The 25592-nt window shown below is 47.6% G+C and overlaps 2 protein-coding genes across 3 annotated transcripts in view; one reads left to right on the top strand and one right to left on the bottom strand.

Moving 5' to 3' along the window:
• Positions 1-3645: 3645 nt before the first annotated feature.
• Positions 3646-9806, bottom strand: ATP6V1E2 (ATPase H+ transporting V1 subunit E2). 2 transcript variants are annotated; one of them, XM_032353765.1, is made up of 2 exons: positions 9687-9806; positions 3646-4600 (listed from the first exon to the last, which is right to left on the bottom strand). In XM_032353765.1, the coding sequence occupies exon 2, from the start codon at positions 4495-4497 to the stop codon at positions 3817-3819; it is 681 nt and encodes a 226-aa protein (XP_032209656.1). In that variant the 5' UTR covers positions 4498-4600; positions 9687-9806; the 3' UTR covers positions 3646-3816. The 2 variants fall into 2 exon arrangements, with proteins under 2 accessions (XP_032209656.1, XP_032209657.1); XM_032353766.1 differs by having other exon boundaries at positions 9678-9722.
• Positions 9807-23887: 14081 nt separating this feature from the next.
• RHOQ (ras homolog family member Q) overlaps positions 23888-25592 on the top strand; it is a 36034-nt gene continuing 34329 nt past the window's right edge. Inside the window, exons 1-2 of the mRNA XM_032351857.1 lie at positions 23888-24050; positions 24620-24678. Coding sequence (XP_032207748.1) covers positions 23909-24050; positions 24620-24678 — 201 coding nt within the window. The 5' untranslated portion in view covers positions 23888-23908. The remainder of the gene's footprint in view (positions 24051-24619; positions 24679-25592) is intronic.

Here is a 25592-nt window from a genome sequence, read left to right as displayed (position 1 = left end):
GAGACTCTGGAGGCCTCCATCTAGAAACCAGAGGCGGGCTGGGGAAAAGGTTCGCAACGGTAGATGTCTGCTCAGAACACACTACGTGGTCACGCCCAAGGTCAGCACTAAAATAACAGGGCAGCAGGAAATGCAAGTAGGAAGAATCGAAACACTGTCCCTGCCCGCAAGAAGCGTTGTCTAAAAACAGGCCGAGTAGAAAAAGCAGCTGACAGTAAATAAAAGTGGGGCATGAGAAGTCATCACCGTCTGTAGAGGCCTTGCAGCCAGGGACTGTGGGAGGGCAGGCTTCCTTAGCCACCAGCTTTTGTTTTGCTGAGGGGACATTATGATGGAGGAGACTGGAGCCCAGGCATTGAGAGGCTAAGGGGTAAAAGTCTGAGGAGAAAGAGAAAGTATCCAGCAGCCCTGGGTGAGAGAAAAGTTCGGAGAAACAGAGATGTTTAAATGGAACTTAAGGGAGGGGCGCCTGGGTGGCTCATTGGGCCAAGTATCTGCCTTTGGCTCAGGTCATGATCCTAGGACCCTGCAGAGCCTCCCATTGTCTGGCTTCCTGCTGGCGGGGAGGCCTGCTTCTCCCACTTCCTCTCCTCTCCCTCCAATTTTCTGCTCCCTCTCTCAAATAAATAAGATCTCAAAAAAACAAATAAAATAAATGGGGCCGAGGGTAATTGGGCCCCACAGGCACTCTGTAGAGCTCTCCTCAACTTCCTATCAAACTGTCATGAAATCTCTGTCAGTTGTTTTGGAGGTGAATTAATGTCAGGGGCCCCAATGATGACCTTAAGGCAGCTCAGAAGGCCAGCACTGGGGCAAGCCAAGGGGGTTCAGATACTCCTGGATTACAGCAGAAAGTGGGGTCTGGGTTCCCAGGAAGGGAGGCGGCTGAGGACTCAGGTAGCTGCGAAGGGAATGGTTTGCTGGGCCTGGAATGAGAGAGAGGGGAAGAGAAGGGGGAAGGCTCTGAGGGGAAGAACACTCTTACAAGGAAAAACTGTAAGATGAAGCAAAACTGACAGAAAGCCTCACGCCTGGATGAGGGAAAGGATTTCCTGGGGGACAGGGAGGGGGAGGGGGGTAAGACAGAAGTCACTCCTTCTCGTCTCTTCCAGCCTGTGCATCAAGGAATTTGACCAATTTCACAAAAGGGCTGCATCGATTATTTATCATCTCTCACTGGGATTCTCAACAGGGCTCCTGCCTCCAGTCTCTCCACCCCTCCAATGTGTTTTCCACACAGTGACACTAGCATAATCTTTTAAAAGTCCGTCTCTCATGGTTCCACTCCTGTTTAAAGTCCTTCAATGAACCCTCATCACCCACCCAGCAGAATTAGCCTAATTCAGGAGCAAGGCCCACTGCATCTCATAGTCAGGTTCTGTCCATCTTTCCAATCTCATCCGTTGTCCCATCCCTCATACTCCATCACACTGAACTATCTGTAGTTCCTCTAACACCACTTGCTTTTTCACACCTCAGGACCTTTGCATATGCTTCCCCCTTCCTTTGCTTGAAGTGCTTTCTTTGGCTCAACTGCCAGCACCCCAGAAGCCTTCTGTGATCTTCTCTCCCTACACCATATTCTCATATTACCTCTTACATAGCTCTAGGTGAGCGTGAGACCTTGTATCATTACCGTGACCCTTATCTGTTGATGTGTCAATAACTAAAGGACAGGACCCCATTGTATCCTTTGCAGCCCAGCAGCTAGCAAAGGGTCTAGCTCATTGCTGGCATTCAGAAAATGTTCAGTAAATGACTGAACTCACAAGTCAAAAAAACCTACCTAGTAGATACCCTCTGGATTGACAGTCTAGCTGACAAAGACCCCCTTTTCTCTAAGAAGTGCCCCCAAGATGTTAGCTGGACCAAAGGGGAGGACATCTAATCCGAGCAGGGCTACATGGATTCCTTCTCAGGAAAGTAGAATCATAAGAGGAGTTTGTTTTTGGAACTATACCATGTAAACTTTAGAATGTAAACTTTCTGAGGTATGTATATCCTACTGTTGAAACTGTGCAGTAGAGAAAGTCACTCTTAAAAGAAAAATGAAACAGCCTGATAGAGGATTTTGGATGGCTTTCTGATTCCCAGGTCTAGCCCTCTCCTGAGACCATAAGAGTTTCCTATTCCCAGGCTTTGTGAGACCCTGATTTCTAATACCTGCCCCCTACTTCGTGTTTGGACTTCACAGCATTCTGTCCCTGACCATGTAAGCTAGACTTTGTCCTTGACAGAGTGGCTTGGGGTTTCTTTTCTTCAAAAAAACCTTTATTTTAATATATATATTTATATTTATATTTATATTTAATATATAAATTACACAGGCATAGATTATGTTTATCAACATAAACTTACAGAACTAGCAACCTAATTTACAGGCCCAATGCAAAAGGAAAATGTGAGAATCCTTTGTTCAAGAAGTATAGGGAGAGTCCTAAAAGATAAAGTGTTTTTCTTTCTTCTGGGGTCTCTCTTTTGACTTACGGTATTTATTTGCTCTTTAATGGATAAGTAAATAAAAATTAGAATTTTCAACCATTAACATGAATTTTATCATTTTTCTTTATATAGTGCAATACCTATATGGAGAATCACCAAAATTATACAACCTGTATTTCCTGGCTTCTCCTGGAAGATGTTTCAAACTGGCCAAAGAAATGAGCCTAAGTCCCCCTAAGCACTGAGCTGTCTGATGGACTGGGATACTTTCCGGGGCAAGTACAGACCTTCATAAGGTCCTAAAGTTCCCAATCTGAGTCTCAGGCCCAGCAAGCTTGACAACTGCTGGGTCCTCCTTCCCACCAGCCCCTAGATTTATGTGCTATGCCCCCGCTGGGGTTAAGGGTCAAGCCAAACAGCTCCCATTCCAGTAGACCACACCCATAGCAGACAAGGGAGTCCCCCGTAAACCTCCACACCAGGATGTGCTCAGTATGGAGCGGGCAAGAGACCCAACCTCACCAGGTCACTTGCTGAATGTGCCGCAGAGCTGCCATCCTGGGGCAGAGATGGCCACCACTATGTTCAGCACTGTGACTTGACAGAGCCTGCGCACATCCCTGAGCCTCCCTGCAGGCACACCCAGCCCTCACCAAAGGCAGAAGCAGCAATGTGGACCAGGTGAGAGGGGGAAAGAGGGTCTTGGGCACCAGCAAGCTGGGAAGTGAGTGGCCAGGAGGCCATCCCAGGGAGAAGGGTAGGCTTTGGTAGTTGGTACAGTGCATAAGCCAAGGCTCCAAGCCCCCAGCCCATGCTCCAAAGTCACTTACAAAACACAGTTTCAAAGATAAAACTAAGAATTTCAAGTCACTGGCTACAGAGCATTAAACCTCAAGGACTGGGCTATTTCGCACATAGAACCCTATGTGACTATTCCAGTCACGCCCACGAAGTTGGCCTTGTCCAAAAAAAGATCCCTAAACTTCACTAAATAAGTACAGAAAGTAGAAGCAAAAGAAATAAAACACACTTCAGATAATATTAAAGAATTTTAGAGCACTCAGACCCACAAATTATTAACATCATTCACATCTCAACCAAAGGACAAGCTAAAGAGCAAATTTTACTCTCTTCAACTGAGACTATTGAACTGACCAGAAGATTCAGTATGTATGGATAACCAGAATTAGATTTCTAAGCATTTTCAGGTTTTATTCCAAAATATGCCTTTAGCTATTCCAAGGGTATTTCATGAAAGAAGACAGAATCCTATCAAAGCAACAAAGAGGAGGAAACCTGACTAGTTTCCTTTGCCCTAATAACATATGCTTTCAATGGCTTAGCAATTCAACCTGAGTTTCACTTGGCAGAGGCTTATATGAAAAACTTTCTGTTGGCATTGGCTCCAAACAAGGCCTCTCGTATTTCAGGCATCTTTTGTTGGGCCAAGAGATCCAGTCGACTTTCTAGGGTATTGGAAACCTTTATTCTCTGATTGCCACTGTAGACCTCCACACCTCCAGCTGTATTCATAGCCAGGTGCACCTCTTGATCAATTTGGACTTCCACACATTTTTGGGAGATGATCATATACTCGGGGATGGCTTTTTGCACCGCAGCCTCCACCAGGAGGATGTCCTGTGGCCTGCAGCGGACAATTACCACAGGCTCAAGCAGCCGGAGCAGACCCTGAAGCACTAGCTTATCCAGCAGCCCCTGGTAGATTTCTGGATCTGCCACAATCCTGCTGAGTCTCAGCTTTGCATCATTCAGCAACTCCGAGATGAGGTCATCTCGGGCTCTCAGGACTTTCAGCCTGGCCTGATTCCTCATGGTGGACATCTGGATCTTCTTCTGCTGTTCTATCTGCTTCTCCTTCTTCTCGTAATACTCCATAATCTTCAGTCGTTGGGTTTGCACAAGGCGTCCTTTCTCGATGTTGAACTCTTCCTCAGACTTGGCATCTATTTCTTCTGCCTTCTCATTGGCTTCCTGCTCAATGAAAGCCATCATGTGCTTAATCTGCTTCTGCACATCAACATCACTCAAGGCCATTGTTGCTTCTGGAAAGGGAAGAAGAGGGGGAACTTGCAGGCCCTCTGGCTCTTTTGATTTAGGGCAGAGTTTCAGGAATAACTTCAGAATTCCACTTCTTTGGCTATGGAGTGCAGGAGAGAAGGAAGAAGAGAGTCAGAGTCTAAAAGTAAGGATCATGGTGAACATCTAGTCACTGCTCATTTCACAGATGAGGAAACTGAGGCCGAGAAAGGAAAAGTAATCTATCCCAGGCCATACCCTGTAAGGACAGAGACATGAACCTGGGTGCGCAGAGTTCTATCTCTACTATACTCACCACTTTTTCATCATTAAATAATAAAAAACTTAGGGCAGACTTAGTCCAGAAGTTTTTTTTTTTTTTAGACAATGATGGCTTAAGACTCATATAGCAAACTGAAGGGATGAAATGCCAAATTAATACATAAATAGGTAGTATAGGCCCATTTTGGGCTGGCAAGGGCTAGGGAGAATGCTAAGAAATTCATGGTCAGACAGGATTCAATCCAGGAAAGCTGCCTGGAGGCAGAAGGGTTTCAAGATCCCTTAGATAATGCAGAGGCAGAACACTGGCAGACAGATGGTGTACCTTGGAGAGAAGTGGGAGGTGGGAGGGGTTGAAGGTAGTCTTTTCATTGCAAGTGTTTTCCAACTCTATATGTACATCTGAATCACCCAGGGAAACTTTCAGAAAAACAGATTTCTAGGCTCCACTACAGACTACTGAATTAGAATCTCTGCCAGTAGGGTCTGAGAATCCAGATCTTAAAAAGCCTTCCTGGAGGAAAAAAAAAAAAAAAAGGTCTTCCTGTGATGCTTAATGAGCTCAGGAAAATGATACATGAATAAAATAAGACTAACAGCAGCAGCAGAGAGAAAATATTTTAAAAGAACCAAACAAATTTTGGAGCTAAAGAATATAACCAAATTGAGAAATTCACTGCAGAAGTTCAATGACAAACTTAATTTAGAGAAGAATGAACCAGCAAATTCAAAGACAGCTCATCTGAAATTACCCAGGCAGAGACACACACTAAGGAAAAAAGAAGAAAAAGAAGAAAGTTAAGAAAGCCTAAGGGACACGTGGGAAAACATTAAGTGAATCAATATATGCAGTATGAGATTTCCAGTGACAGAAAGTATATTTGAAGAAATAATGGCCAAATACTCCCCCAAGTCTGACGAAGGAAATGGACATCCAGGTTCACAGATGAAAATACGAAAGAAATCAAGTCTTTTCGCTAAAACCAGTCAACAAAATATAAAGTAAGGCAGCAAGAAAGGAAGAGGGGCAAAAAAGCTACAGGACATACATAAAACAATTACCAAAATGGCAATAGCATGTTCTTCCCTATAAATAATTACTTTAAATGTAAATTGATTAAACTCCCTAGAGTGGCTGAACAGATACACATTTTTTAAAAACACAAATATATGCTGTCTACAAGATACTCACTTTAGATGATGCACAGAGGCTGAAAGTGAAAGAATGGAAAAAGATATTCTGCGCAAATGGTAACCAAAAGAGAGCAGGAGTGTGCATACTTATGTCATACAAAACAGACTTTAAGCCAAAAACTGTCATAAGGAGAAAAAAAAAGACATATAATGATGAAGGGTCAATTCACAAGGAAGATATAATAATTATAAATATATATATACACACCTAATATCAGAGCCCCCAAATATATGAAGCAAATGTCAGAACTGAAGGGAGTAATAGACATCAATGCAGTAATATTAGAAGGTTTTAATATCCTATTTCAATAATAGATACAATATCCAGACAGAAGACCAACAAGGAAACAGAAGTGCTTGAACAAAAATATAAACCAAATGGAACCATCAGACACATATACAGACATACCCAGAACAGTCCAACCAACAGCAGCAGAATACACATTCTTCTCAAGCACATGGGGAACAATTTTCTAGCACAGGTCATGTAAGGTCATAAAACAAGTTCTTAAAAAATTTAAGAAGACTGAAATCATAGCAAGTATCTCTTCTGACCACAATGGAATAAAACTGGAAATCAACAGCAGAAGGAAAAACTGGAAAATTCACAAATATGTGGAAATTGAACAATACTCTCTTGTACAACCAATGGGTCAAAGAAGAAATCAAAAGAGAAATTAGAAAATATCTTGAGCCAAACAAAAATGAAAACACAACATAATCAGAACTTATGGTATGCAGGTAAAGCAGTACTAAGAGGGAAGTTTATAGCAGCCAATGCCTATATTTAAAAAAAGAAGAAAAATCTCAAACAATCTATCTCTACACCTCAAGGATCTAGAAAAAGAAGAACAAATCAGCCCCAAATCAGAAAAATAAAATAAATAATAAAGATTCGTTCAGCGCTTGGGTGGCTTAGTCTTATGAGTGTCTGACTCTTGATTTCAAGCTTGGTTCATGATCTCAGGGTTGTGAGATTGAGCTCCAAGTCAGACTCCACACTGGGCATGGAACCTGCTTGGGATTCTCTCTTACTCTCCCTCTACCCCTCTCCACTCGCTCTGAATGAATGAATAAATAAACAAACTAATAAATAAATAAATAAATATTTTTAAAAATAAAGATTAAAGCAGAAATACATGAAACAAAAATGGAGAAAAATCATTAAAACTACAAGTTGATTTTTGAAAAGATAAAATTGGCAAACCTTCAGCTAGACTTAAAAAAAAAAAGATTCAAATAAAATCAGAAATGAAAAATGAGTACTACTGCAGCCACAAAAGTAAAAAAGGATTATAAAAGACTACAATAAACAGTTACATAACGATAAATTGAAAAACCCAGAAGAACTAAATTCCTAGAAACATACAACAAACCAGAAACTGAAAATCTGAACATACCTATAACAAGTAAGGAGATCAAATAAGTAATCAAATCTTCCCAATAAACAAAAGCCCAGGACCAGACGGCCCATTGGAGAATTCTACCAAAAATTAAAATATTAATGCTAATCTTTCTCAAACTCTTCCATAAAACTGAAGAATGGGAAACACTTTGGAAGTTATTTCATGAGGCTGACATTACCCTGATATCAAAGCCAAAGACACTGCAAGAAAAGACCACAGGCCAATATTCCTAATGACTAATACTAACAAACCCAATTCAACAGCACATAGAATCATACACCTTAGCCAGTGGTGTTAATCCTTGTGACACAAAGATGGTTCAACATACAAAAATCTATCAGTGTGATACACCACAGTAACAGAATGAGGGATCAAATCACGTGATTTCAACAGATGCATAAAAGCAATTAACAAAATTCATCATCCTTTTATGATAAAAACACTCAAAAAATAGGAATAGAAGGAAATTACCTCCATATAGGACAGGCCATATATGAAAAGCCCAGAGCCAACGTACTTAACAGTGAAACACTGAAAGATCTAAGTCTTTCCTCTAAGATCAGGAACAAAATAATGATGCCCACTTTTGCCACTTTTATTCAACATATTTACTAGAAGTCTTAGCTATAGCATTTAGACAAGAAAGAAAGAAAAGTTTTCTAAATCAGAAAAAGAGGTAAAATTATCTCATACCTTATATCCCATATCTAGAAAACCTTAATGATTCTTAAAAAAAAAAAAAAATTAAAAAGCCCAGCTGGAACTAATAAAAAAATTCATCAAGTTTGCAGGATATGAAATCAACACACAAAAATCAGTTGTGTTTCTGACTAACAATGAGTAAAGCAAAAAGGAAATTAAGAAAACAGTCCTATTCAATATAATGCTAAGTAAAATAAGTCAGTTGGAGAAAGACAAATAACATATGATTTCACTCATATGTGGAAGTTAAGAAACAAGACAAGTGAGTAAACAAAAAAGAGACAAAAAAAAACAGGTTCTTAAATACAGAGGACAAAGTGGTTGCTTTTAGAGAAGAGACTGGTGGGGGGATGAGTGAAATAGATAAAGTGGATTAAGAGTAATGAGCACTGATGCACCTGGGTGGCTCAGGGGGTGAAGCCTCTGCCTTTGGCTCAGGTCATGATCTCAGCGTCTTGCGATTGAGCCCCACATCGGGCTCTCTGCTCAGCAGGAAGCCTGCTTTCCCCTCTCTCTCTCTGCAACCCCACTTCTGGGTATTTATCCAGAAGAATTAAAATCAGGATCTTGAAGAGATGGGGCGCCTGGGTGGGTCAGTGGGTTGAGGCCTCTGCCTTCGGCTCAGGTCATGATCCCAGGGTCCTGGAATCGAGCCCCGCATCGGGCTCTCTGCGGGGCAGGAAGCCTGCTTTCTCCTCTCTCTGCCTGCTTCTCTGCCTACTTGTGATCTCTGTCTGTCAAATAAATAAATAAAATCTTAAAAAAAAAAATCAGGATCTTGAAGAGACATTAGCACTTTCATGTTTACTGTAAAAACTATTCACACCAGCCAAGATATGAAAACAACCTAACTGTGCTTCCATCACCAACGAATGGATATAAATTATGTGGTACATACACAGAATGGAGTATTATTCAACCTTTAAAAAAAAAAAGAAAATCCTATATGTGGCAACATGGATGGATCTTGAGGGTTTTATGCTAAGTGAAATAAGTCAATCAGAGAAGGACAAATGCTGCATATGCTATTTGCATGAGGTATCTAAAGGAGTCAAAGTCAGAAGCAGAAAGCAGAATGGTGGTTGCCTGGGACTAGGGATGGGGGAAATGGACAATCACTGTTTAATGGGTATAGCGTTTCAGTCACGCAGATCTAGGGATCTGTCATGGTACAATGCAGATACAGTTAACAATACTGTACCATATACTTAAAAATTTGTTAAGTGGGTAGATTTCCTGTTGCATATATATATATATATGCCACAATTAAAAAAGAAAAGAAAAGAAAAGAAAAGAATGCCCAGAAAGTTGAATTACTCACCAAGTTTGGTGGTAAAACCAACCACCACTGGTGATAAAGACAAAGATTTGGTGTTTGAAATCTTGCAAACCGTCCCCTTGTTTCAGGATGTAATTTTTTTAAACACTGCAGTTTTGTAAGCAGAGCACAATATTCTCTGCTTCTAAATAAGATAATTAAATGTTTTGGGGGTTTTTTTTAGTCTTCCAGGGTAACCCCCCCTTGGTCACCAGCTTTAGGAGCCACTGTGAATGAAAGCGTAGAGAGTGGGAGATTCGAGAAGCCTCAGGTGATGTTATAAGGGAAAAACGTACCCGACTTACCCAGTGTCCTGCCAAGGGTCAGCCTTCGCTGTGGCGCCGGGAGTCTGTGCATGGAATGTAGAACTTGGAACGCACACCGGAGCCTGGCACTGTTGCTTCCTTCTCTCTGCCGACGACCGTCACCGTCTGACCAGGCAGCAACTCAAGTCCTGAGAGCCAGGCTGTCGCTGGGGAAGGCTGGCCAAGCCTGCCAAAAGGAGGCCTAGAGGGATTTCCTTGGCTCACGGACCAGGTTGGGGGTCACCCTTGCATCCTCAGAATCTCAATGCAGTTGGCACGAGGCAGGCTTCAGCTCTGGGGTGGGCTTGCTTTCTCCAAGCCCTCAGAAACAGATCTGTGTGTGAACCTGGGCAGCCAGCTTGTGCATTGACTAATGAAAAATACGACTGTCACGTTGGCAGATCATGACCTTCCTTCCCTATATGTGGGTCGCACTGGAAGCCAAATTCAAAGGCTGTTTTAGAAGAAACCAGCGCAAACAAAATTTGCCAGACGCTCTTTAAGAGTGCCGCACCCACCACCGGGGCCCCTGGACTCCCCTCTGGTCGGTCCGTGAGGAAGAACCTCCTTCCCCAGACCGGGCAGGGCTTCCACGGGCATCACCAGCTTGCACGGCATGGGTGCTTGAGTCAGATTTCTGGAATTCGGATCCTAGTTCTGCCTTGACCACTTCCATGACTTCGGGAAAGCAGCTCACACCTCAAAGCGTCCGCGCTCTCCTCTCGTGGAAATGCCAACGGCGTCCACGGCGTCCACGTGGGGGGATCTTCATGAGGATCAGATGGAAGGAGCCCGTGTTCAGCCTCACGCCAGCTGCAGTGTTCCTCTCTGCACCTGCTGGTGCTGGTTCTCATTCCTACTGCTCCTATTACCGGCTCTTCTCCGCTTCAGGCTTCAGCCCCATCACAGTCACTCTGTGTGTGTAGAGTACTTAAAACCGATCGGAGTTCCACTCCCAAAGGGACTGGAAACACACCCGAGCCTTGCCTCCCGATGTATGAAACTTTGTAGCCCCACGTGGAGCTTGGGAACCTCCCAGCCCTCTGTGGCCCCCTTCCCCACGGTCTCAGGAGGTGACCAGCCACATCCTTGGCGACGGTGGGTAACGTCCCAAATCCCAGGACGCTTGGGCAGAGCAAGGGGTGAAGTCAGCTCACAGGCTGGCACGCAGGACTGTTCCATGAACCCGCTGTCCTAAGTTCCCGCCGCCTCCTGCACTCTGACTTCAAAACAGCTTGTCAAGGCAGGACCTGACCAAGCGGCTGCAATGTGTCTGGCAGATAGAACTTCTAGTCTGTCTGGGATGGGGATTATGAGCCCACACGAGCCCGTGGCTTGAACAAAACAAACCAAGAAATGTGAAACGCACATGTCCGCTCTTGCTAAGGACACAGACCCCTCCATGCCCACGAGGCAGGTGGACACTGGAATGGCGCCCGCCCTGCCCTCCCTCGGGGCTGGGACAGCATCCAGGGCTCTCCATGCCAGTTCCATTCTCGAGGACTATTCAGCACCAGCTCCGTCCCACCTAGCAGCTTTTTTAGATCATGCCATTCTCCAAGGCTAAAAAGCCCTTTTCTGCTTCTCTCCGCTTACCTGAATCCCACCAGTATCTTCAAGGCCCAGTTTGAGCCCCACCACTTCCTTGACCTCTGGGCTCCTCAGAATTATGACAGGATGGCCTATTTTCCAGATATAAGGCAGAGCTGGAGGCCGTGTCTTTTGTTGCTCCAATTACTCGGCTTCCTCGAGGAAATTCCTTGAGGACAGGGCGCTCCTTCTCCCGCAGGGGCTGTGTGGAAATCGGAACTGGTTAAACAAGGATGGATTGGATTAAGGGTGTGAGAGTAGAGCAAGAGGCTGGAGGGGGAGGGGACTTCCTTCTTTTCTTTTCTTTTCTTTTTTTTTTTTTGTCTTTTCTATGTGCAATATAACACACATTCAAAAAAGCATATCAAACGTAAATGTATGGCTTAAGGAATTACTACGAGGCAAATATCCTGTAACCATCACCCAGGTCACGCAATAGAAGCTTGCTAACACCCTGGAAATCCCTGCTCGTGACCTTGGGGAAGGGGACATGTTCAAAACCGCTGACTTGGCGTGCATGGGGCATAGGCGGGGTCCTTAAAGGAGGTGTGCGCTGGGAAAGCTCTCTTCTCTGGCCCTCACCTCTGTGGTCTGTGTATACCCTGCCAAGTGCAGCAACCCCAGGACCATGATAGAGAGGAAGAGGAGGCAGAAGGGTCTGGTGGGCAAAATGCGTTCGTCTGGAGCCGTGCGCACACTGTGGAGCAAGTGTTCTGCATTCCCGCTGGGGTCTGTAAGCAAGTCGGAGGGCAGCCATGTCTGGGTGTGGGCTCCCTACCCTAGCCAAAGGAGAAGAAGCACCAAACATGGGCCTCCAGACCCGTGGAGATGACAGAGTGAGGGAAGGAAGGGGCTTTCCAGACCTTGGAGCACAAAGTAACTTGCAGAGCCCAGGAAGCGGGTGAGGAAATTTTAGAATAATGACTCCTTTGGGGGAATTTCAAATACTAAATATGTGGCAAGGGGCATCCCCCCTTTTATTTCTTTTGACAAATAGGGGTTGAATACCTATTATGGACCAGACACTGGAGGTTGAGAGCAAGGCAGACACCAGCCCTATCTGCCAAGCCCAAGATGTAATGGGGAGGAGGAAGAGATGAACAGGTCCTCACCTGCTGTGTTAGGAAGCAGCAGTTGCCAGAAAATTAGATGAATGAAGAGACGTAACCCCAAGCCCCCTTCCAAGCTCATCATGCACTCTTCTATGACATATCACCCTTTGGACAGGTAAACTGGGTAGGAGGTGGTTCCAGATATACCATCCGTGAGCACAGACACCTCACTTGGAGGCTCCTCACAGACACCTACCCCGGAAAAGGTAGCGAGTTGGTAGTATTCATGAAGGAGAATTTATCCAAATAGACAAGAATCCCTCAAGTCTGCCTGGACATCCGATTCTAAGCAACGCCTTCGAGTTTCCAGGGAGGACCTTGGCTCAGAAATGTAGAGAGGTGCCTGGCACCCAGAATGGGTTGGGATGGCAGCCAGGAAAGGACGCAGGCTGCAGGCTTCAGCTGAAGGAGCCGTTGGGAGAGCAAGGGCTCATCCAGGAGGGAGGGGTCAAGACGGGCATGAAGCGTGGACCATTTCGGGGGGCAGAAAGAGTGAGATGGGCCAGAGACGGAGGATGCTGTGGGCAAAGGCACGATGGTAGGCATGTGCGAGAGGACTGGTTTGGGCAACAGCAGACAGGCCCACAGGGGCGAGTGGGAGTGAGCAATGTCCAGAAGGAAGGTTGGAGTTCATCTGGGAAAGGTTTGACACGTCCGTGATTGAGAGCTGGAGCACCTGGGTAAAGGAGACTCAGCAAAGGCTTCCGAGCAGGGTGGGAACTTGGCCAAACCTGGATTTAGGAAGGTTAGCCTGACGGTGGCAGAGGCCAAAGAGTCTGGCTGTGAGCCAAACGCTGGGTAGAGATAGCAACAGATGAGCCCCTAGACAAGAAGACGGGAAGGGGAGTTTGGGATAAGAGGAGATGTGGTAGGGGAATCTGCCGCTTTGATGACGCAGGGCTGGACCTGGAGGCACTTTCTGCTGCGTGGAGTGGGGTGGAGGTCCCCCCTCCACCGCCGCCGCCCCGGTCTCCCCCACCCCAACCCTATCGCTCAGCTCAGGGAAAAGATGCAGGAAAGTAGCCATTCTGCGTGCTGCTCCCTCGGAAGCAAGTTGAGGGCGGACGGGGAAGAAAGCAAGAGCCAGAGAGTTCATTTCATCAGAAAATAAAAGGAGACACCCAGAGAGAGAATCAGAAGTGGCCATAACGCTTTATCTCTGCTTCAGTGGCTGAGGAGTGATGGGCCACATACAGTTTCACCCAGGAACTCCATCCCAGGGGCAAACCTTCCGTTGGGGCCAGAGAAAGCGAGCACCGGTAGGAGCCAGGCAGGTAAGATGAATGAGAGAACCAGGCAGGGCAAGAAATGTCCCCCCCCCCCCCACACTTTACATTACGAATTCACAGCGTCATTTCTCCTTTTCAAACACCTGCAGGAAGGTTCCTTCAAAGCGGCTAGCTTCTCCCCAAGAGCAATCCGCTTCAAAGTTGCTGAGTTAAAAGGTTTTCAGTGATGGCTTCCCCCAAAAGAGAAGCCCTTCCCTTCCATCCCTGCCTAAAGGGCCCCTGTCATCTTTCCTTCCTAGAACCACTCTCCTGCAGGGACTGGACAGCGGTCCTAGCCCCAGAAAGCTTCCTGAGGGGTTGAGGGTGAGAATAAGGTCAGCAAGAAGCCCTGGGGGACACAAGCCCTTGGAAGGAGCTGACCAGCCAAGCCTCCAGCCTGGGAGCTATGGCCACGGCCATCTCAAGAGAGTACAGGTACTGCACTTGCTCAGAAACGCACAAGAACAATGTTGGTTACCAGTCCTCAGCTCAGGGGACACATTCAGACGACAAGCGCTGCTTCAATTTGGATTTAAGTCTCACTGGGTCCTTGACCAGCCTAGGCTCTGCGGGGAGACGCAACTTAACCCCGCCCCAGGGAAGGGTGTGGCTCGCAAGGAAGAGAATGAACATAGCCGTCCAACTCTGCCCCTCACCATGCACAGAGACTTCCCCTGACCCTGCTGGAGAAAGTACTATTTCTGACCCCTCCTCCCATACTCATCTTAACCCTTCCCACAGAGGCCAGTGCCCACCAGTGGAGTGACGATATTCTCTGTTGCATACAGATGAATGATAGGTGATGAGGACATTGTCTCCTCTAGAGATTGCCACAATCACAGGGTTTGCAACCCTCTTTCAAACAAAAGAGAGAGGCATGTGAAGTTGGGAAGAGGGTCTGTAGTGGGCTGCCCCAGAGAGACACCTCCTTGGGTCCTGTCCACATTCCCGGAACACAAAGTTCAGTAAGAACTTTTAAAAATGTGAGTTGTTTAAATGAGTTTGCCCAGGGTCCTCTGGTCGAGTTTCCCCTACTCAGATGGGTGACTGGAAGGCCCAGGCGGGCTCCCACCATCTAACCCATCCCCCAGTCAGGGATGACCTTCAGTATAATTAAACTAACCAACCAGAGTGATCCTGCTCAGTTGGAGTGGGGTCTTGAAAGACCTCTGCTCTGCCAAGCATTAATTCTTTAGATGTTGAATCTGGAGGTCAGAAGGAGCCAGGAAAAGGCCTGGAGTGATGGGGGCAAGGTGGGGGCATTTAAGACCAGGGAGCATTTACCAACCAACAAGCATTATCACAGAACTTTACAACTTGTTGGGCCAAAGGGGTGCAGGTGAGCCCTGCCCCTGTGGAATCTACTGGAAATTCCGACCTTTACTGAAGGGCTCGGGAGTCCACAGTTTAGGACACAGCTACTGTGTTGCATGTTCTGTATTATTTCCTTGGTCTTTTGGTCTCTGTGCTTCTTTCTGCATTATTTCTAGTGTGATGTCTTTAATGTTACAGGTACTTTCCTCTACAATGTCCCACCTACTGTTAAGCCCAGCCAGTGAAATTTTCATTTCAGATATTATAGTCTTCAACTCTAGAAGTTCAATTTGGTTCTCTTGCTCTCTATTCCATTCCCTTCCTTGGCAGGTTCACATTTTCCTTTAAGTCCTCATATGTAATTATCAAGCCTTTTTAATTCTTCATCTGCTAATTTCACTCTCTCCATCATTTCTGGTTTGTTTTTCCTGATTGTTTTCCCGATTGTATTTCCTTACTCTTCTTGCACATCTGGTAATTCTTAACATTCTGAATTTTGTGTTGTTGAATGTCCGTATTTTGTTGCTGGCCTTTAAAGAATCATGAAATTTGTTTTGGCCTGCAGTCATGTTCCTAGTGGGTGGGCTTAGTTCTTATGAGGCTTGTTTATAAAGTTTGTTAAGGGGACATCTGGAGGTATTAGGTTCTAGGTCTAATTTAGCCCTTACTCATGTATAACTTTTTGGAGTTTCTCTGAATTTTCTGGACATTCAACAAGGTCTCTCCACACTGGCTGGCTGAAATCAACCATGCCCAGTCCACGCTCTCTGGTGGTCCTTTAGCTAGCACTGAGGGGTTTCACTGTGTGTATGAGCAACTTAGTATTAGCAGCACTCTCAGGAGGATAGTTCTGGAGTCTTTGCTGCTGTCATAGTCCCTCTTCTCTGATTCTCTGCCTTGAAAAGTCATCTCCTCAACTCAGTAAGACTGCCATGGTCTTTACATTCTCCCCGATTGGCTGCAATTCAAAAGGCACTTCCACCAGAAATTTAGGGGGACAGCAGGGCTTCTTCCATTTGTTACTTTCTTTCAGGAATCACAGTCCTGTGCTATGTGCTGTCCAATATCTGAAAATAGTGATATCATATTATTTTGTACAATTTTCGAGTTGCTTACATTCAGAAGGCATACAGGCAGAATGTGTCCGCACTAATGCCTAATGTGATGGTGTTAAGAGGCGGGGCCTTTAGGAAGCAGAGCCCTCATGAGTGGGATTAGTGCCCTTATAAAAGAGGCCCAGCCAGAGCTCCTTCACCCCTTCTTCCATGTGAGGACACAATAAGAAATCTGCAACCCAGAAGAGGGTCCTCACCCAACTGTGCTGATGAACTGATCCAAACTCCCAGCCCTTACCTAGAACTGTGAGATTTAAGTTGCTGTTGCTTATAACCTACTCAGTCTGTGGTATTTTGGAATAGCAGCCTGAATGGACTAAAACTAAAGGCAATCTGGTACCCATTACTCGGATATGGTAGAATTCCTCTTCACTTCCTCTGAATTAGGTGCATTCAATACTGTGATGTGCTCTTCCAGGCCCTTCTCAAGAGGCTGGGTCACAAGGAACAGAAGCCGTCTATGGCTGACTGAACAGACAAGGAACCCCAAAGGATCATGGTAGCTCACAGGACTGCAGAAGGGCCAGAGAAGCTGCTCAACTCCCTTTATAGGAACCATGCCCAACACATGCTTCAGACACTGTTCTGATGAGAAAAACCACTTCTGGTACCATGGCTGCCAACAAATTCTGGACAATCCGTGTGTACAGCTGTCAATTCTGCACCGGGAACTTAAATATGCCACAGGAACCACCACCACTGCCTACCCTTAGGTGCCACTTCCTGTCAGGAACTAGATTGTGTACCCACTGCTAATGCTGCAGTCCCCACACAGAGTGTGCCCTGAACTTAACTCTAGTTGGACGAGCTCTAGAGTCTGCTGAGGAGAGCAAAATCTGTAATTTTCAGCCTCCATAAGGGATGATCTTTTCTTCCCACCAAGACTCATGAAGGGGAAGATTCCCCCAATTCAAAATGTCATCATGATGCCGAGTAGCTAAAACATCACTATGGAGGAACTATAGTTAGTGAGTTTGGATGACCTTCTGTACTCTTAGTGCTGAAGCATGGAATAAAATTACCGATTTCATTTATAGAATAGGGATCTGTGATCCAGTCTCCTTTGCAGCTTATGAGAGAGGGTCACTCCCAGATTATACGAGTATTCCATACCAACAACTTCTAGGGAAGCATCCTTTTCTACAGTTCAGCAATTGGTAGCAACCCCATCGGTTATAATGACTGGCTTTCTGACCTTAGGTTGCAGAAGAAGACAGGAATTAAGATGGCAAAATATTATTAATGGTTCTTGAGCCAAAATTCTCAGAGGCTGGGGCATACTTTTGAGTTTCTGGTATGTAATGAAATGGAAAAAAAGAGATCTAGCTGTTTTCTAGAAGTATAATGAGAAATGAAAACCAAGTGAGCCAATCTTACTGGGTTTATTTATTGTTCTGATCATTAAGGACCACTGACCTTTAATAAATGCTGTAACATTTAAGCCATTACTAACACCTTAGCTTTAAATTTTTTTTAAAAAATTTATTTAACAGACAGAGATCACAAGTAGGCAGAGAGATTGGAGGAAGCAGGCTCCCTGCTGAGCAGACAGCCTGGGAGCTCGACCCCAGGTCCTGGGATCATGACCTGAGCCAAAGGCAGAGGCTTTAATTCACTGAGCCACCCAGGTGCCCCCAACACCTTAGCTTTAAAAACAACAAAAACAAAAAACAAAAAAACAAAAAAAACCTTATGCAAGTTACATCATGTCTGAGTCCTAAGAAAAAAGGATGCTGACAGGAGGTTTTAGTGGTGGGAGGGAAAAGAGAAATGGGTATAGCATATGGCATGATGCTATGAAGATAGGACAGGGGGAGTCTGGGAAGCAGGAGAGGCCTAGAGAGAGAAAAGGCTTCAGACTGGAAATACTGGGCATATGTGGAGGAAAGAAGTGCAACAGAAGACAAGAACGGCCCAGGTAAAAGGATGATAACCATTCTACCTCCTTACCAATAATTCTTTTTTTTTTTTTCTCACCAATAATTCTAAGAAAGAGATTCAGAGGGTAGAGAAGAGAACCTACTATAAGCCAAGAATTAGCGGTCTGAGCGAGCACAAGTTTATTTATTGACAAACCAACTCACTGAAATATGGAACAAATCATGGATTTGACTTGGGTAACTCTTACTTCCCCCTTCCCTTGAATTTTGCTTCTCCTAAAGTTCTTTATTTCTAGGATAGCTTGGGGGAGCCCAAGAAACGTTGTGCATAATTCCGATGGAACTGAATTGTTGGTTGCCTCCTAGTGTACATCACCCCCGTACCTGCCCTCCACTGTGGGGGAGACACAGAATCTCAGTGGGAGAGAAACTCTGGCCTTTGGTTGGTCCCAGTAGGCTCAGTCAGGGGAGTCCCAACCCTGTGTCACAGCGATGGTTTCAGGGATGGGCAGTGGCCTACATGTAAGGCAATAACCGTCTGACATCCTGCTGGCCAGCATGACTAAGGGACGGTTCAGGGATGAACTAAGCTGATCTGATCAGAAAAAATCCAAATTTTGTGCAATGAGTGAGTCAAAAGAAGCTCTCCCTCCTTCTGGGCAGCGTGATATAAATAAAAATAGAGTCAGAATATTGAGCAAGTCATGTCTGAAGCTCGAGTGACTTCTGGATGTTTCGATTAAAGAAGTCCATACGCTTCCTTTTTTTTTTTTTTTTTTTAAAGATTTTATTTATTTATTTGACAGAGAGAGATCACAAGTAGGCAGAGAGGCAGGCAGAGAGAGAGAGAGGAGGAAGCGGGCTCCCTGCCAAGCAGAGAGCCCGATGCAGGGCTTGATCCTAGGACTCTGAGATCATGACCTGAGCCGAAGGCAGTGGCCCAACCCACTGAGCCACCCAGGTGCCCCCAAATGCTTTCTTTGCTGGTGAAGCCAACTGGGTTGACTTTTCTATTTATTGCAACCCAAAGCATCCTAGCCTAGACACCAAATGATCTACTGGAATCCATTTTTCCATTTCTGGGGCAGATGTGAGGGCACACAAACAAAATGACTTAAAAAATGAATATGTTGTAGAACCTTACTGTCTTTCTGGAGTTCTACTTTAAAGTTGGTTTAAGCAGTTGGTTGCATGGTTAGGAATAGGAGACGGGAAAGATTTAAAAAAATGGGCAGGAAGCCCAATGAAGGAGTAGAGAAAATAAAGACAGGAGATTGCAAAGCAAAAGAGAGGGAGAAGGTCAATGCCAACATAACATAGAAGCCTCAGAATCAGCCTCCTCTTCCGCATGCTGTTACGAAGCCGGGTGGATTCTGTCATCTACAGAGCCCCGATCCCCAGGGCCTCCTCTTTATTTTCACAGCGATGCTGGGTTCAGACTTTCATGACCTCGCTCCTTCTCATGCTCTCTGCCTTCACTCTCATGCCCTCCAAATTTATCTTCTATACCTCCACCACAGCGATCTTCTAAAAAGAGAGCTCTAAACTTGTCGTTTTCCTATTGAAAAACTTTTGATGCCTCCCTCCTGTGGAATGTGGGAAATAGCTGAGCTTTGAAGATAGATCATTTTGAAATCTAGCTGTGTGACTTTGGGCCAATTTCTTCATTTCTTCATTTCTCTGCACATCACCGATCTCAACTATAGGCTGGATTCCTTTGCTTACCTGTGATAGAAAACGACCCCACACTCATTAGGCAAAAAAGAAGGAGAAACTCATGAAGTCAAGGGACCAACTGAAGAACAGTGGTACAACAGGGTCTCAGCGATAACGAGAAACAGAACTCACAAATAGCCTGTATTGTCTCTGCCCTTTCTCAGGGATGGTGGCAAGGGAGGATCTGTAGTTCCGTTTTTGCTTCTTTCTGCATTTTGGCTTTATTTTCTTGGACTGGCTATTTCGTGAAGGGCTGAAACATGAAACATGAATGACCAAGAGCTTCCAGGCTCACATTCTAGTTTAGTTAGCAAAACAGGGGAGACTCCTGTTTTGAATCCCAAATTCAGTCAGACCTTTCAGGAAGGGCTCTGACTGTCCCCTCTTGGATCAGGCACCCACCCAGGCCTGATCAACAGGGGTCAAAAACAGGTGTAAGAAGATAGCCGCTTCTATTAAGCCGCATGATCATAGGGAATACATGAGGCAGAACATTTAGCAGAAGAAAATGGTCCATTCTGGATGAGCAGACAACCCAGCAGATGTTCTCTACAAATTTTATCTCGTATGGTGGGTGTCCAGAGAAGACAACCCACATAGATAAGTACCAAGTACCCACACAATACCTGGGCATATCGCACAGTTCTGCAAATTTAATTAAATTAATTAGTTAATTTAATTAATTAGTTCCCAATTTACTACAAACCAGCTTCCCTGCATCATTAATCCTATAATATGTTCACTCTAAAGGGTTCACCAATCTCCCCAAATTGTGTGCTATGTCTTCCTAACCTGGGCAGGGCTATCTTTCCCAGTCATTCTTATCTTACTCCTCTTAGCCTCTTAAACCCCAGGCCAGTGATTTCCCTCCTGGAAATCTTTCCTCAGCACACCTACAGTTAGGTCCTAACAGCCTTTACTGCAGTTCCAGAAGGCTGTTCCTTAGGCTCCAGTATAGCACTGACCACGTTATACAGTAATCACCAGTTCATTCATCAGCTTGTTTCTGCCTCCCTCTCCAGCGACTGTGGCTTTCCAGCTCCTCGTCCCACGTCCAGGAATAAAGACTGGCATCTAGTGGACCTCAGTAAACACTGGGAAATGAAACCCTGGGTGAATCATTGAAGACGAAGGAGTAGGGGGAAAAGAGGAGAAGACAAAGGAAAGATTTCACTGTCCTCACACAGACCTCTGTGTGTTTTGACACTAGCCATCACAAAGGCAGAAAATCAAGCACAGAGTCTGTGGGATGCTTAGAAACAAAGTTGCTTCCTGTCCTTCCAATCCCAAAATTGGACAACTGCTTTCTGTTTTTCTGTTGTTGTTGTTATTTGTTTTGTTTTGTTTGCGCTTTTCGGTTGGTTGGTTGGTTGGTTTTTGTTTTAGCCACTTGAGACATTATCCTCTTTGCTCATAGGAAAGTAAGCTTTCTGTTGAGATCTGGTTGGTCCTTCCAGCTAACCCGTCTGTGGCCTGACCAGGGTAAGTCCCTCCTACCCCACCCCCACTGCACTCCACATGCACACTGGTGGGATCAGCCCAGAGCTCCGAGTATTCCTGGCAGTCCATTTTGGTTTCTTGATGGGTCAAAGGGATGAGGTCACCATCGCCAGTGAAATCACCACTCCATGATTCATCCAACATCAATTCACCACTTGGGGTGCTCTGACATTCCCAGAGCTTCTCCCAGAGCGTAAACAACCTGGGTTCCCTGCCATTTTTCAAGATTCTGGAGCTAATGCTCCAGCTCCCTGGCTCCCTAGTGAGTATCTGCCCCTTTAAGGAGTACTGTAAGAACTGAGAGAAGGAAGTCCTGGACAGGGGAAGCCTCTGAGATGCCATTTTCCTCCAGTCCCAGGACACACCTCATCATTCTTCACAGGAGCCTTCCTCGTGTCTCCAGCAACTGCTTCTTTCCTTGTCCCAAAGCTTTTACCAGGATTTGGTGGGACACATTCTAAAGGGCTCCAGGGTTCTCAGGGGCAAGACCTGATTCCACCCTTACGGAGAAGCTCACATTTATAGATGGGAAAGCTGAGGCCAGGAGAAGAGAAGTGACATGCTCAGGTTAACACTGTTAACTAGTGTCAGAGCTGGGATCCAATGGATTTTCCCTGAAGGTGGTACTCTGGGAGCTCCTTAACCTCTTCTGATAGACGTACCTTTTAGAACACAAGCTGCCTAAAGCAATGGTCTTGTATGCAAAGGGGGCAAGTCCTCCTTTCTTACCCTCTCACAGCAAGTGCCAGAGACTGGCCTTTAACCAAGATCTGACTTTAAGGCACTATACTGCCTTCCCTAACCTGTCATTCAGTACACACAAACTATCTTCCAGATTCCCTACATAACCTAAAGCAGTGAGGCAATGGCTATACCCACACTTAGACCCAAATGGAGGGGTCTCGGGAGATGTTCAGTGTGACTGCACAAGGACCTTCCAATAATCTAGCAAGTCTTTCTGGGATAGTGGAAATCAGACCAGGGGTTTGGGAGTTGAGGCCCAAGAAGTGAGGCATGGAGCCATTCCCCAAAGTGTGCTCATCTTTGACCGCCAGACTTAGCTGGAAGCCTCTGGGATAACCACTTTGCCTCTCTAAGTCTGTTTGCTTACCTATAACCCCAGGGAGCACTAAGGCAGATGGTCCAGTTGACCTCTGCACAGTCTCTCAAAGTAGCATTTTCCAATCTTGTGAATCAATGAAAGAAAGCGATTTCTCCATGCGAGCAGGGGGTGGGGGTTGTGGTGTCAGGGTGGGGTGTACCCACTCTCCCCTGCCCTCCGCCCACTGCCTCATGGTCAGGGCAGCAGGAGAGGCCAGTGAACAGGACCTGGCCACATGGTGTTCCCGAGCGTTTCCCAGGCAGGGATCAGGGGTTGACCCCCCAGGATCAGTGGCAAGTCTTAGAATAAGAGTATCACTCCTCATGGATCACATCCTCACACTTTCGAAGGACCTCCGAGGATGCTGCCTCCAGAGGAAGCACGGGTCCATTTGCCGTGTCCAGAGCCGGCTGGGTCTCCGTTTGCTGGCTGGCCGGGGGTTGCTTCAGTGTTTCAAGATGCTGTAACTCCCTTAGTCACCAGTTTCAAAGTAAATGATTCAAGCTCCGTGCTGTGAAGAGCCTGGGGGTGGTGGTGGGATGGGGAACCAAGCAATAAGCCGGAGTTCCTACTCTCCAGCTGTGGGGCCACGACCACCCCTCCCCCATCACCCCAAACACCTTTAAAAAATTGTTTTTTAAACCCTCTTGGCCTTTCTTCCTTCCCGGATTTCTAGTTCTGTTGTGCCCTTAGAGGCCGATAGGACAGATACTGCCTTCCGGGTGGAGTTTAAATATCTATGTATAATTTTGCATGACTATTGCGTCACCGTTGAAGTCGTCGTGGTTCCCCCAAGAGGCCTCCTCGGCTTCTTCCAACACCTGGGCCTTTGGACGCTTCCGGGCGCTGCGGCCACTTGCGCGAGGAGCCCTCGGCTCCTCCCGAGCGCTTCCCTCGCGGCCACCTCTCCCAGCCTCACCTTCCCCTCCCCCCACCAGTTCCCCCCTCCGCCCCCCGGCCCCGGCTACGGCCCCGGCTACGGCCCCGGCTACGGCCCCGGCTCCGGCCCCGGCTCGCAACTCCGTGGCTCCTCCCCCTCGCCCCCTCCCCAGCGCTCGCGGGGAGTCAAGCTAGGGTGAGCCCGCAGGCCCGAGCGGCGGGCGGGGCGCGGGGCGCGGGGCGCGGGGCGCGCAGCCGGCGGGCGGGGGCGCTGGGCAGGCGGCCGGCTCTCCGGGAGGCGCTTGGGCCCGCCCTCCTCCGGGGCCCAGCCGGGAGGGGGCCCGGGCCGGCGCGGGGCGGAGAGAGCCGCCTGGCCCCTCCCCTCCGTTGCCCTCCCCAAAGTTGCTGTCTCCCCCGGGGCCGGCCAGTCTTATGATCGAGCGGATCCTCCTGGGGAGGCCGGGCCGGGGAGAGGGCGCGGGCGCCGAGCGGTGGGTGCAGCGGGCGGGCGAGGCGACCGGGGCCCGGGCGGGGATCCGGGCAGCGACCGAGGCGGCGGCAGCGCTCCGGGCCCGCCGCCCCCTCCCCTCGGGCGGGGGGAGCCGCTGCATGGGGCCGGGGGGGCGGCCCTGCTGCGCGGAGCGGCGGCGGCGGCGGCGGCGGACCCCCCAGGCGGGCTGGGGCTGAGCCCGGGACCGGGGCGGGGGCTCCGGGGGGACCATGCCCGCAGGCCGGCCGGCCGCAGCATGGCTCACGGGCCCGGCGCGCTGATGCTCAAGTGCGTGGTGGTCGGCGACGGGGCGGTGGGCAAGACGTGCCTACTCATGAGCTATGCCAACGACGCCTTCCCGGAGGAGTACGTGCCCACCGTCTTCGACCACTACGCAGGTAAGCCTCGGAACTGCTGACTAAGGGGCCGCTCCCCGGGCCGGGAACTTTGGAACAACTTTGGCAGAGCCCCCTCACCGCCTCCCCCGAGCGCGCTCCGCACTCTCCCCACAGCCCGGCCTTACGCGGGGCTCCCAGCCCCACCCCCAGGCCTCCCCTCTGGCCCTCCCTGTAGGGGCCGGGGAGACCCCTCTTCCTACCCCGCCCCACGCCCTGTCAGTCCCGGCTCCCCACACTTCCCAACCCTCCGACTGCCTGGGCCGACCTTCTTGACCTTCCCATGGGCTCCTCCCTATTGCCCCAAACCCCGGGGGAAACAACTTGGGGCACTGGTCGAGACGTGGCTAGGGGACTTGGGAGAAGGGAGTGGGCAAGTGGGGCCACATCACACCCCGTCCTCGCTGCCACTTAACAGTGAGCCCGGCACAAGGGAAAAGGGGTGACATCTCCCGGGGAGCGCCCGCATGCCTCCGGCTGGGTTGCCCAAAGCAGGTCCTGATGGGGAGCGAGATTGCCCCAGACCCGGGATAATGGAGCTTCTCTCCCCGCCCCCACTTCTGCCCTTGCAGTCAGCGTCACCGTAGGGGGCAAGCAGTATCTCCTGGGACTCTATGACACGGCCGGACAGGTGAGTGTCTTGGCCCCTGGCCGACACCCCCTTGCCTTTCCTCAATTCAGGGTGGCTGTACGTGGCCTTTGGAAACTGAGATGTCTAGGAAGGAGGGTGTGTCTTCGAGGGGCCCGTCTGGATCAAGACATTATTTCTTTTTAAGTCAGCAAATTAGGAAAAGGAAAAAACAAAAACAAAAACAAAAAAAAAAACCCCACCCTAACAACAAACCCATCCCTGCCCACCCCATGCGAACCCCTGGGCTATGAAAGTTTTTGCCTGTGTGTGCTTTCTGTACGGTGCCTGGTGTGTGGGTCCCAACTCCTGTTGCAAAGTGGCAGCGGCCAATCAAGAAGCGCCCTTATTTTTAGTTGCAGATGACCAGGTCTCCCCCTCGCAGCCTCTGTCTGGTCCCTTATTGGTGAGTGGTCTGCCTGCCGGAGGAGCCTGATTGGTGCGAAATGGCATCATCTAATATGATGGGAAGGCATTTGGTCCCGGTTCTGTTTATTACAACATCATTGCACTCTGGGACTCGAGTCCCTGCAAACGTAATTTGTGGTGTTACCGGAGGACCACAGGGAAAAAAAAGAAAAGAAACAGCCACCATCCAGCCACTCCCCGGGGGAGGGAGGAGGAAAAAGGGTTAGGAGTTCAGTATGAATCTTGGAGGAGGAGCTTTTTTTTTTCCCCTCCCCCTTCCCTTCCGTAGGAAGGCCAGGTGACTCTGTCTGGGTTTTCTTTGGGAGAGATTATTGTGCAGAAAGAAGATTCACAGTCCTCCTGGCGGCCTCTGACCATTAACATAGCAGAGGTGGCTCTCCTCTCTGTCCCTGTCCCTCTTCCTAGACCCACTTTTGCTGTGGAGGTGGGATGATTGTCTGTAATGAAGTTTTGCAGAATCCAGCCCTGTTATTAGACATGCAGGGTTG

This window comes from Mustela erminea, chromosome 7, assembly GCF_009829155.1.
Source record: "Mustela erminea isolate mMusErm1 chromosome 7, mMusErm1.Pri, whole genome shotgun sequence".
Taxonomy (NCBI): Eukaryota; Metazoa; Chordata; class Mammalia; order Carnivora; family Mustelidae; genus Mustela; species Mustela erminea.
This window is presented reverse-complemented; position numbering and strand designations above follow the sequence as displayed.